The sequence below is a fragment of the Podarcis cretensis genome, assembly GCF_951804945.1.
Source record: "Podarcis cretensis genome assembly, chromosome: 2".
Lineage (NCBI taxonomy): Eukaryota > Metazoa > Chordata > Lepidosauria > Squamata > Lacertidae > Podarcis > Podarcis cretensis.
In genome coordinates, this window is record NC_137171.1 from 29,991,724 (window position 1) to 30,005,169 (window position 13,446).

General features: G+C 39.8%; 2 protein-coding genes across 2 annotated transcripts in view; one reads left to right on the forward strand and one right to left on the reverse strand.

Moving 5' to 3' along the window:
* LOC307209943 (uncharacterized protein) overlaps window positions 1-13,446 on the forward strand; it is a 501,253-nt gene that overhangs the window by 379,693 nt on the left and 108,114 nt on the right. The window lies entirely within an intron of this gene.
* Window positions 1-13,446, reverse strand: part of LOC307209914 (E3 ubiquitin-protein ligase RNF213-like) — a 111,023-nt gene that overhangs the window by 50,527 nt on the left and 47,050 nt on the right. Inside the window, exons 19-27 of the mRNA XM_079965299.1 lie at window positions 13,081-13,239; window positions 10,127-10,716; window positions 8,153-8,318; window positions 7,790-8,007; window positions 6,472-6,612; window positions 3,720-3,881; window positions 2,281-3,415; window positions 925-1,118; window positions 358-510 (exon numbers count right to left, since the gene is read on the reverse strand). Of these exons, the coding sequence (XP_079821425.1) occupies window positions 358-510; window positions 925-1,118; window positions 2,281-3,415; window positions 3,720-3,881; window positions 6,472-6,612; window positions 7,790-8,007; window positions 8,153-8,318; window positions 10,127-10,716; window positions 13,081-13,239 (2,918 nt within the window). The remainder of the gene's footprint in view (window positions 1-357; window positions 511-924; window positions 1,119-2,280; window positions 3,416-3,719; window positions 3,882-6,471; window positions 6,613-7,789; window positions 8,008-8,152; window positions 8,319-10,126; window positions 10,717-13,080; window positions 13,240-13,446) is intronic.

A 13,446-nucleotide genomic window follows, 5' to 3' on the forward strand; every position in this document is an offset into this window, starting at 1 on the left:
TAGTTTTATTTAAATATAATTGCTGATCAATATACAAATACTAATCAATCCACTGTCTAGAAATAATGTCAAATGCAAGCAATATACTAGTAAAAAGCTGCTAAGACCATTATTTCTAGGCATCTGACAACCTTTTTGATCACAGAAAACTACAAAGAAAAATTAAACTTCAAAATTTCCCTAAGTAATAAACACTACAATAATCTTGACATGCTGCTCAATTGTGATGTATATGAAACAGTATAGTGGTTGTACTGTATTATCTATCTTGAAAAATACTATCTCAAAATACAATTCAGTGTAACTATATGATTACAGGTGGGTAAATATAGTTGTTACATATCTACATGTACTTACTGATCTTGTGCTTTTCTTTATTTGTGGTGATGGTTCAAGTATTTCTACAACATACAAATGACACTGTTTCCGCAGCCAGAGTTTCCCATCTATATTTATCAAGTGCTGTAAAACTAACAGCTTGAACAGAAATTCTGGAATTCCAGTCTGGACCTAGGAGAATACACAAACTCACAAATTACACAAATTACTCACAAAGTACACAAATTAGCGAGTAGAGATCATTTAATCAATATTTATTTATCCCGATTAGCCTACTGATATGATCCCAATTACATTAAGAGATTTCTTCCTGTCCACTCCCAGATCCTGCACAAGCTTCCCTTTCTTAGCCTATGGTCCTACAGATGATGCTGAACTCCAGTTCCCATCAGCTTCAAGCAACATGGCCAATATTCAAGGATGATGAAAGCTGTAGTCACTCCTGTTCAAAATCCTGCATGGCCTCCCTTTCTCTTATCTCTCCACTTAATACGCTCCTTCCTGAGACCTTTTTTTAAAAAGCTAGTTATGAAAATGTTCCACAACATTTGATAACAACTTCTGCCAAAATAGCAATATACTCACTGAAGAGGTGATATCAAAATGAAATATCATGGGCTCTTTCTCGTACTGATTTTCTAGGAATGGGAGGAGAGTTCTCAGCACTTTGCCTTCATCCACATCTGGATCGATCAGCCTAATTGTTTTTAAGATTACTCCATGGCCTTGCAACTTTGCTTCCATTTTCTCTTGCAGCCTCTTTACATACAAAGATTTTCCTGTTATTAGTAACAACAACACATTTTATCAGTTCTTTTAACAGAGAGATAAGAACCCAGTGAAATGACTGGAAACTGAGGACATCCAGTGTTTTCCATCCATAACAAGCAAAAGGAAATCTAATTTAGATAAAAACATAAGAAAAGCACAATTGGGTTAAATCAATGGTGTACCTAGTCCAAAGTGGCAGTCAAGATACTTACAGAAAAACCACAATAAGGCCTAAAGACAGCAACCCTAGCCCAGTGTCTGCCCTGGTAATTCAACAACTGGTATTCAGAAACAGCAAACCTCACGTGAAAAGCACATCCCTTTTCTTGTCTTGAATCCACTGCTAACCAATTTCATTGCATACCCCCAAACTCTAGCATGAAAGAAGCAGAAAAATATATCTAACATCAACCCACTTTCTCTGTACCATGCATGGTTTTCCAAACCTCTATCCTGTCCCCCCACCCTTAGTTATTGAGTCTCCCAAAGCATGGAGAAACAAATGCTTTGTGTTGTCTGTTGAACCTCAGCAATGGGAACTTCTGATAATGACCTATACAGATATCATTACAAATCAGTTTGAAGCCAGGGGAAAGTAGATATGGGAGTCTAGATGTACTTAAAGGAACAATGCATACACATTGTGCATGAATACAACACATACTGTTAATCCCTTTCTTAATCTCCTTTAAAAAAAACTGCTGCTGCATACTGAATTGACATTTTCATTCAGAAATCTAAGCAAGACCCTAAGATGTCTTTATTTTCTGGGTATCCACCACCCATTCAAACTACATTAGAATGCACTGTGGCAGTAGACTTTTTGCCCCAGTGGAAATTACTCATTTGCTATTTTGTTGTCCATTCATTCAATTTGGGGGGGGGGACTCTTCAAAGCCTCATTCAAAGCCAACATTAATAGTTTGGTGTCACCCACAAACTAGACCCTCTCATTGTTTTTTACTCTGGAGTATATATACTCTATGGAATGAAATGAAAGCTTTTGAAATGAAAGACCAACATGTTATATCACAGAGTGGGTATCATCTAACAGGCTAGAAATTAGACCTACAGATCACAGACACAATGTTTTTATACTCTCAACCCTCAAGTTTTAGTCTACGCATTTTGAAACATAGATAGAAAAGTATATGTACTTAGTTCACTCACCTGCTCCAGCTCTTTCAGAAGCTACAATCCCAACACACATTTGGTCCTTGAAGACAGAAGCTGATGAACTTTGTGTTGCTTTGTAATGATTCCCAAGGTAGCCCTGAATGTCCTTCAGGGGCTGCTGAGGGATCATGTGAACTTTGAACTGGCTGAAGACAGAAGGGACATAGCAGTGCTCTCTCTCAGAGTTGCAGAGAATCACTAGCCTATAATCATCATGGTGATTAAAGTGAAGACTCTGGAAAAGTTCCTCAGACCTGTAGCCAACATCATAGCTCAACTCATCTGCAAACAGCAAGGTGTAAATCTTCTTCCCCTTATAGCCTGGAGTGAGGCACCGCCTCAAAAACAGCGCCACTTGTTCATAGCTGGTTTGTGGTGTGCAGAGCAGGACTTCATCGTAAGAGGGTAGCATCTCCCCAGGACTGTTCATGTAGATGGCCAGTGCCGAAGCCAACACCTCAGAGCGAGGACAGAGAATGAGGTTAGGCCTGCCAGCATGAAGACCCTGTGGCAATTTTCGCATAACACTCCTCTTCTCCAGATCTGCCAGGGTAGCCAAGTAAATGCCAAGGGTTTCAATGTCCAGGCAGCCTGGAAGGAATGAGCCCATACTTCTCATGTAGGACTCCCACATATATTCCAGTTGTACAGTCAACTCTCTCCCTCTTGCCACCGGCCCAAGCAGATCAGCAAAATTCCTCTTTGGCTTTTTAGATACTACTTGGTTGGAGACCTCCTGGACATCTTGCTTGCTGCAGTTGTGCTTTATAAATGACAGCATCGTTAAGGCAGCCTCACTGGGGCACTCTGAGTCAAGCTCCTTGCACAAGTATACAAGCTGTTCTGCCATATAGTAATTCAAGTAAAAGTACTGGGATCGCTTCTCCAACATAAACTGGTTCCACTTTTCCAGGAAACTCTCCATCTTTTGGCAAACAGTTGGCAGAACTTCTGTGACATCTCCATTTCCAATAAGGGCACAACCAGAATTTAAATTGAAGTCCATGCTAAGGCAGAATTCATGGTTGGGTGAGCAATATACACCAGCGACCCAAGAGCGGAACAGCATGTTTCCAGCAGAATAAAGGTCGATGAAAGACAGTGCAAGCCTCTGGACACTAGAAAATACCTGGGTGCAGATTAAGCAAACACAATGGGGAATATGATGCAAGTGTTTTGAGTAAGAAGATGCTACCAAGATTGTCAGTGAAAAGGATATCATGATAATAAAACTATACCGCTATCAATCAGAAAACAAAGCACTATGATAGCTTCAAATTACATTTTGGGAACTCTTGAGCACAATATTTCCTATTAATTTCTCAATATGCAGTCTAGAAATGTGGTGTGGCTAGAAGCAAAATACTATCATTCTGTCCTTCCCACCACACCCCTATCAAGATACACATAGGAAATTGTGATGGAAAACTGACCTCAGAAAACTTCTCCACTTCTGTACTTTGTTCTATCTTTCCTGACATCAGCATCAGCTTATTCATCAGTTCTTGGAGCTCTTCCAGGGAGTATTGCCGTATCTCTTCTTGGCCACCATGGCTTTCTGAGACGGTCAGGCACAGGACGGTATCCAGAGAAACCTTCCAACAAATGATAATGACTCCAAATAAATTTGATCTTTGATTTACTTCCTCATACAAGGAATCCCAATCCCAAAGAAGGGAAGTGCCAAAGAATGCTCCAACTACCGCACAATTGCATTCATTTCACACGCTAGCAAGGTGATGCTTAAAATTCTACAAGGCAGGCTTAAACAGTATGTGGACCGAGAACTCCCAGAAGTGCAAGCTGGATTTTGAAGGGGCAGAGGAACCAGAGACCAAATTGCAAACATGCGCTGGATTATGGAGAAAGCTAGAGAGTTCCAGAAAGACATCTACTTCTGCTTCATTGACTATGCAAAAGCCTTTGACTGTGTCGACCACAGCAAACCATGGCAAGTTCTTAAAGAAATGAGAGTGCCTGATCACCTCATCTGTCTCCTGAGAAATCTCTATGTGGGACAAGAAGCTACAGTTAGAACTGGATATGGAACAACTAATTGGTTCAAAATTGGGAAAGGAGTACGACAAGGCTGTATATTGTCTCCCTGCTTGTTTAACTTATATGCAGAATTCATCATGCGAAAGGCTGGGCTGGATGAATCCCAAGCCGGAATTAAGATTGCCGGAATAAATATCAACAACCTCAGATATGCAGATGACACAACCTTGATGGCAGAAAGTGAGGAGGAATTAAAGAACCTTTTAATGAGGGTGAAATAGAAGAGCGGAAAATATGGTCTGAAGCTCAACATCAAAAAAACGAAGATCATGGCCACTGGTCCCATCACCTCCTGGCAAATAGAAGGGGAAGAAATGGAGGCAGTGAGAGATTTTACTTTCTTGGGCTCCATGATCACTGCAGATGGTGACAGCAGTCACAAAATTAAAAGACGCCTGCTCCTTGGGAGAAAGGCGATGGCAAACCTAGACAGCATCTTAAAAAGCAGAGACATCACCTTGCCAACAAAGGTCCGTATAGTTAAAGCCATGGTTTTCTCAGTAGTGATGTATGGAAGTGAGAGCTGGACCATAAAGAAGGCTGATCGCCAAAGAATTGATGCTTTTGAATTATGGTGCTGGAGGAGACTTTTGAGAGTCTCATGGACTGCAAGAAGATCAAACCTATCCATTCTGAAGGAAATCAGCCCTGAGTGCTCACTGGAAGGACAGATCCTGAAGCTGAGGCTCCAATACTTTGGCAACCTCATGAGAAGACTCCCTGGAAAAGTCCCTGATGTTGGGAAAGATTGAGGGCACAAGAAGAAGGGGATGACAGAGGTTGAGATGGTTGGACAGTGTTCTCAAAGCTACAAACATGAGTCTGACCAAACTGCGGGAGGCAGTGGAAGACAAGAGTGCCTGGCGTGCTCTGGTCCATGGGGTCACGAAGAGTCGGACAAGACTAAACGACTAAACAACAACAAGGAAAGCCCCTCTGGCTATACTTAACTAGGGCAACTGAATGGTATCAGTAAACAGAAGCATCAGCTACACCAAGAAACTATTACAGTGGGAAGCTCCAAGTTCCTTGGAAACAATGATAAAGCAACTGGCAGCATTAGAAAGCAGTCATTATTTGCTGTTACATGCGAGTTACTGGAAGGAGGCTGCAGTGGTTAGCTGATTACTGGCATCCCCCTAATTACATGGCAGATCCGTTCTTGGCCACTGTGCACATAAGTGAAATCACATAAAGTGGGGAGCATCCTCTAAACACCCTTTAAATGCCCTCTCTGTCGGTCTCTCTTCAATCCACACCAAAATTACTCTATCCAAAAATATCCACAACTAGAATTGAAAATCTGGGACCGGCAGGAGTTTACACACCCCATGGTCCCCCAATTGGCTAGAGGGCATGAGATAACTCCCGGAACAGCATGCTGGAAGAAGGGGGAGGGGAGAAGAGAGGGGAGGATGTTTCATCTGGCAAGCTGAATTGCTTGAGCTGACAGAATGGTTCCCATTGCACTATACTGAACACCCAACAGATATCAAAGAGTTAAACAGCTACAGTGGGACCTCGGGTTAAGAACTCAATTCATTCTGGAGGTCTGTTCTTAACCTGAAACTGTTCTTAACCTGAGGTACTACTTTAGCTAATGGGGTCGCGTGATTTCTGTTCTCACCCTGAAGCAAAGTTCTTAACCCGAGGTACTATTTCTGCATTAGTGGAGTCTGTAACCTGAAGCGTCTGTAACCCAAGGTACCACTGTATATAATTTTTTGTAGAACCTGAGGGCAGTCCTGTTTCAAGAAGCTTTTAATGTTTGGTGTCCCTCCACCTTTATTTGTATTTTTGTTGGAAGCCACCCAAGGTGGCAGGGGCAACCCAATCAGGTGGGTTGGGTAAAATAAATAAATAAAGTTATTGAATGTACATAAAACCAGCACTGCTACTTGAGCTGTCCTGTTCCCCCTTTCCTCTCAAACACAAAGGAACATGTCGGTATTAATATTGTTTGGAATACCAGCACTCACTTTTTTATATGAATACTATCCTTTGCTAGCTCTTTCAATTTACAGCTGGTTGTTTGTTTGATATTAAGAAGATAGCTAGAAAAATATGAGCAGAAGGGCTACAAAAACTGAAATAGCATGCAGCATACCCTTTCAGGTAATGTCTCACCTTCTGGCCTTCCTCTGGTGCCCTAATTTGGTAGATTCCGTTGCTATTGATTGTTGTTGCCAGTGATAAAGATGACTGCTCCACAGAGCCATGAGTCTCTTTTATGTCCTTCAACCACTTCAGGTATCTTGCAGAATCACACTGTGTATGTAAGGAGAATAAATACACTAGGATTTGTCTCACTACCCCCACACTGTTATTCCAGTTCAACACACAGAGTGAAACTAGGTAATATGACAAAACTGGAGAAAAATATTTATTATTAATTATATTTCTAGTTGCTTTTTTCCCACAGAAATGGCTCAGTGCTACTTACAAAACATATAATGCATTGCAGTAATCTAAGTGAATGTTAGCATAAAATAACCCTGTCTGAATGGGGCATTGTTGGGCCCACATCCAAAGCTGGTGGGAGATACAATGCACCACCAAAGGCACTTCAGCCTCATGATAATAAGGGATCCAGAAGTACTGTAAAGTTACACAGCTGTTCCTTCAAAGGGAGTGTAACATCATACAGAGGCGGACAAACCCCATACTTCCATTCTAGGCAATCACTAACTAACAGTACCTTATCAGGATTAAGTGCCAGTTTATTGGCTCTCATCCAGTCCATTACCAAGGCAATACTTCAGTCTAGCACATCTGCTGCTACTCTTGCAAAGGTAAATGAGATAACAGAGCTGCATATCATCAGCATATTGCTGGCAACACACTTCAAAACTCTAGGTGAACCCTCTCAGCAGTTTCATGTAGAAAAGTTAAACAGCACAGGGATAAAATCAAATACTGCACACTGAAGGCTTTATGGGGATGGAGCCACCACAAAGCAGTGCAGCTAACCCCCAACTCAAGACAGCTGCTCCAGAAGACCATGGTTGATGGTACTGAAATAGGAAGTCCCATTCTCTGAGTATAATACAGCTTGCCTTGTACAAAATATTTCATTAAATCAAGCAGGTCCAAAGTCTCAACAACTTCAATCCTTAAAAAAGGTCAACAACTTTGGTTGACCCTTCACTTCATCAAATCTGGCCCTCTTTGAAAAAAGTTTGGACACCACTGCATTAAATACATGTAACATGCTGTTGCTTCTATAAATTGTGTATGAGTTGCACTGGGCAGCCTTTAGACATAAGTAGTTAAAAGGCAGATATGCCCAGTAGCTGCAACTTTAATCTCTCTTCACTTGAGCCAATAATTTTATAGTAGTACATCAGCAGAAAATCACATCAGGCATGAAGCAAAGTTAACCTCTCTATCAGATACGCAGCTACCTAAGAGCAGGTACAAGCTAAGGTAGTGCTAAAGAAATTACCAGTTTTTCAGGGAGTTTAGGATCACTTTCCAGGGCTTTCCACAGTTTTTCCAAACACACCAGAAATTCCTCAAACCCTGACTCCTGTTTCAATTCATACAGCAGAGGAGAGTAGCCAAGCACAGCATCATGGAAACAAGCCACACGATCCACATCCATGTCATTTTCTCCCGCAGAGATCGAGGCCAGGTCCACAAATACCTTTAGCTCATTTATATCTAGGGGAAACAAACAACACACTTTCAGATACACAGTTAAAAGAGATGATAGATAAATAGATAGATAGATGATAGATAAGACTCCCAGGTTTTTTTAGGACCTTCAGCAAAAAACAAAACAAAAACAGATATGTATCTGTTTTACCTTTTAGAACCTTTTTGACCCAGCTGACAAACTCTCTCCTCCATGCAAGTTCTTCAAGGCACCTACGACGTGGTTCAGTGATGTTTTGCAGCACTTTCATAGCATGTATCAATGAAGCGCTTATGGAGGACAGCTTTTTTCTCTCTAAGGACTGGAGTTCATCTTCCTGAAAAGCAAATTATATGAATGAACAATGACATACCGTAATTATACATGTCATTCTGCAATTTTTTTATGCCATGTAGCCACCATGCCCACAATCTGCAGATAACTGGTAGGATGTGTATGCATCTGTGCATGCAGTGGAGATCCTAACCTTTTCCTACTGTGCCATTTTTCTGTGGAAAATAGCCCTCCCAACTGTTTTCACCCTCATAGGAAAAATATATTGGTACTTTTTTGTGGGGAAAATGGCATGTGGGGAAAGGATTGTGTGCTTCTTTACACATCAAATTGCAGCCTCAGCAGCTGCATTTCTAAACAAACAAACAAACAAACAAACAAACAAACAAACAAACAAACAACAAACAAACCTGAACTACCCATAAGTAAGTCCTGCTCCCAATAAAAACTGCACGCTAACATTTATTGATATTCCTTCTTCTACTGGATACTCTCTCTCTCTCTCTCTCTCTCTCTCTCTCTCTCTGTGTGTGTGTGTGTGTGTGTGTGTGTGTTTGTATGCTTTAAATGTGCTTTGATTTTGCTTTGAATGTATGGTGTGAACCCGCCCTGGCTGTAGGATAGTTTGTTTCACTAACCATATGAATTTACAAATGGCCATCATAAACAAGCATTTGCATTTGTCCACTTATGTCTTGCTTTCACAGGCTATAACATTTGTCATGCCTCTGACACATTAGCATTATTGTATGCATTAGCATACATCTGACACACAGATCTGAGGGAGTGGGAGGTTTGCATTATGATCCCCGCCTACACAGGCATTCTCCTATGTTTACATGTTCACACAGTAAGATTGGCTAGTGACTTATGGGCATATTTACTTTCATGCAAGTGAGAACTGTTGGTGAATCACACAGAGCTATAAGCTTGGAAAACAATTTCAAGAGTCTAGGTCTATTGTACAGCTGACAGCTTCTATGATGAATAATAAATTCCAAAAGAATTACATCTGTATTATGTTCAGATTTGTAGGGTAGCAATCATATCTATGGTAGTCTAAAGAATAATGATCAACGAACTCAAAACATCTGCAGTGCTTAGCAAACCTATACCTTACCATACAAACTGAGCCTGTGATAATAATGCCTTCCATCACAAAACAGCAGTGCCCCTACCTCTGACAAAACACAGGAAAACACACTATGAACTTCACACCCATTCCACCTTCTTCAAGAGTACATTCAGTTTATGCACTCAACCCATTGGGTGGGAAAGACCATTGAAGGTTTGGCCCAGCTCTACTAAGAAGTGCACCACTGCAATTTTAGAAGCTCTTTAGAGACACAGGTGAATTCTGAATGCAGTGTAGAATAGCCAAATGCAAGAGAGAACTGATTTTCATGAAATAAAGGGATAGTCCAAGGGTGGCACTGCCTCAAAGACATCTTCCCGGGTGTCTCATGCCAGTGGTTTGCAAGGCCACCAAAGGAATAAAATGGGTAGAACAAAGGATGGGATTGGTCCCCCCCCCTACTATAGCTTTAAATACACACAAACCTCCCTCCAGACAAGCGAGACATAAACACAGTTCAAGACCCATTCCAGCCAAAGCACTTGAGAAGGGTGCAGAGTAGGGTCTGAGAAAGAGGTGTGCCATGTCTTGAGGCTCCCCGCTCCATTTTTCATAGTTGTGTAAAAGAAGGAATTTCAACAGGGATAACTTTTCATGCTGAAATTCCCTTTTCTGCACAACAATTTAAGGTGCAAAAGCCGTATTCTTTCTTGAACCTGAAAACTCAGCCTTCATGGCAGCCTTTTGGGTGGTGGGGTTTAAAGAGATATACTTACAAATTTCAGTAATAATTGCAGGTCTTTGAAGTCACCAGAGAGGTTTAAACCTTCCCTGACCGTGTCAATAACTTTAACACAGCCCAAAGCCAAATGTAATTTATGATACTGCTGGATCTGCTCAACTCGTTGCTCTACCCATTTCCCACTGTCTTGAGGCTGAAGATGGCATATAATCAGAAAATCCTTTTTCAGTCCATCATAATGGTTCATAAAATTCTTGAAGAGAAGGTCCACTTCAGCAAATGTGAGCTCTTCAGATTTCAGGCATTCATAGAGTCTGGAGAATTCATTGTAACAAGATTCAAATAAAGATTCAGGATTCAAAATGGCAATGCTCTCCTCTTTGCTCAAATCCTCAGTATTGCTTGCCAGCTTTTTGGCTGCCCATTCCCAGCAGTACTGGAAGATACTGCTTTCTTTAAAGTTATTCATAGTTTCATTCATCTTCTTTTGGGCTGGACTCAGATGGTAATGTGTCTCTATTTTATCATCACTCTGCGAAACTGAATGCCTCACATTCACAACATCATGCAATGCTTTTGAGGCCAGGTTTTCACTGTGCTTCTGTTCCATTTCAGCAATATCCACTGAAAAGTAAAGAGAAACTCTGAAGAAACACTCCAAGTTTAACATCTTTCCTTTGCTGGGCAATGAACTATATTAGCTTTTATGTTAACAGTGTAGAACTCATATGCAACTTGCAATACAAGGCAACACTTTATCATGTGAGTTTCACTGCAACTACCTGTTACACAGCTCAATTTGGGAGCAAATCTGTGTGCATAGTGAAAGTCATCACCTTAGAAACTGTAGAATGGAATGGAAGCAAACTTAAGTCAAGAAAACTCTGGCTCATGGCAAAACAGACCTGTACACCTACTTTTTTTTTTTTGGAAGATTTCTATTGATTTTTACAGTTTAATACAATCATCATATACATAAAAAAATAGAAAAATCTCAATCTCCCCCCACCCCTTGACTTCCCTCAACTTCCCCTTCTGGTTCTTTAAATATTTGTTACTTCTGCTTAATTTGTTTTTCCTTATTTTGTAGTCTTTTAGATAAATGCTCTTATGTTCTTAACATACCTATACCATGTTAACTTTCATGTCTTACACTTAATTAATTTCTAAATTTTTATTTCTTAACTTTTACTCTTGTTTTCTTAATTGTAAGTGTTTACTCAAACCCTGCTAGTGAGTCCATTTCTTTACAAAATTTTTGTAAGTACAACATAAACGTTTATGCTGTATGTCTACTTTAAAGGCAGAGAAGTGCTTGGCAAAGCTTAAGTTGAATTAAGATAATGTTGAAGAAGATACATGACTCGTTGCTCTGAGGAACTTTTCATGAGACAAGAATACAGTATGTCACTCCCCAGAAACAATTAAATTAATTTAAAATAAAACACCTGTTGTCCTGTCACAATACAGAACCAAATTTTAATAATAAAGGGTGGGACAAGATAAAAGAGTGAATCAGATGACAGGAAAGTTTGGAGGTGTACAAGGATCAGAAAGAGATTGCATTCAAATGCTATAGTTCAATCAGTGAGTAGAATTCACTTCTTTTTAATTTAATTTATTTTTGCTTAGCTCCCAAGTTTTTCTAATAAAGCTTTATTTGTTCTGGGGCTTTTGGAGTCCAATTTGACTTTTTGTCTTATCTTTGAGTGGAGATGAGATTTCTTACTTTCAGAATGTTCCATGTATTGAAGTTGCTATTTGCTCTGACTCAGGCTTTTGGGTTCTGGATATTTAAAGCTCGTGAACAGTTTTGAACAGATCTGGTTTTTACAGGTTTTCCTTTTCCCTTAAATGATTTTTATTTTTGTTTAACTTCTCTTTATTCCCTTGTGAAGCTCACACTTCATTATACCAATTTTCCTATATTTATTCCCTAAACATTTTCCCTGTATTTTTTACCTGAACCAATTTGGACCATTCTGGATACTATACATGGTTCTTGGATTAATCTTTCTCAGCTTTCACCCTGCGTCTACAGAAGCCAGATTGGATACCTACTTGATCCAATTAGCATTGGATAGCTTCATAGCTATAGCATACCCAGTAAACTATAGCATACACCAGTAAACTTTTAATTAGTTTGAAGTTTGAAGTTTCAGAAGGATGTAATTCAGAACTTAGTAACAGAAATGCTTTATGGATAGCTGTATGATTAACTACCTTTATTTTAGAATTTACTATGGTTTTCCATTTATAAATTGCTCTCTTGTATTTCATTCATACATTATTATTATTCTTATATTTCGGATATTCCTGGGTTTGTCATTTCTATGCTTTGAATTAAATATATATTTCCAATTTATTTTATTTTTGGTCTGGCTCTGATCCCTTTCTGATTACTACCACTAGCTCACTGAAACATGCTCAACTGAGTGTAATTTAAAAATCTGTTTTCACTACCCTATACCTTTTCAGGCAATGAGAAGGACAACACAATTAGCTAGGGAAATGACTGTACTCTCCAACCCTCTCCTCCTCCCTGGAGAAATTTGAAAGTGATACAGTAAAGCAATAGAAAACACAAAACCTCTGGTTATTCCATTATTTGCTCACACAAAGTTCTTTAATTGCATTTTATGCTTTTTTCTTTATTATTTGGTGGGAGTAGAGTCCCAAAACCCATAACGGAGGATTGGAGAAGCCTTCCCTGGTTGCATGTATTATGTCCTTTATATATGTTTGAGATGTTATCTTATATATGTGTATGTTTGTGGCACACACACTTTCAAAGTATTTCAAGATTTTAAGATGTACTGGCTAAGTATGTAAAAGAAATGAATGGCATCGGCATTTAATGTAACAATTTTGCTCACTTATTGGAAACTTCTGCTGCCTTTTTATTCCTTAGTCTTGCCTTATTTTCATTCCCAACATTAGGAGCAAATATGAGCAAAAGAAAATCATGCTTATCTTAGAAACCATTACCTTTTACAATGTCTTCCACCTTCCGAAACATGCTCAAAAAGAATCCCAACTGTTTTTGCTCCTCTTTGACAGATGTTAGTTCTTGCAGCCTCAACTGAAGTACTACTTCTAGTTTCAGGATTTGCTTTGGTTTCTCCATGGATGAGAGAGATTCATTCACTGAAATCAGAATTATTGTTTACAATAAGCACTGCAAAATCCTGCCCTCCTAATTGTGCAGAAGCAAATCCCTGCTTGACCCAAAAAAGGAATTCCCACCCCTCGCCTTGAGTGCTGAAACTTCTCATGAGAGGATGTCCAGTGGAGAGTTTGAAGGCATCTGATGCTGTTAATAATGACTAGCTTCCTGGTAGGGCAGCATAAGCC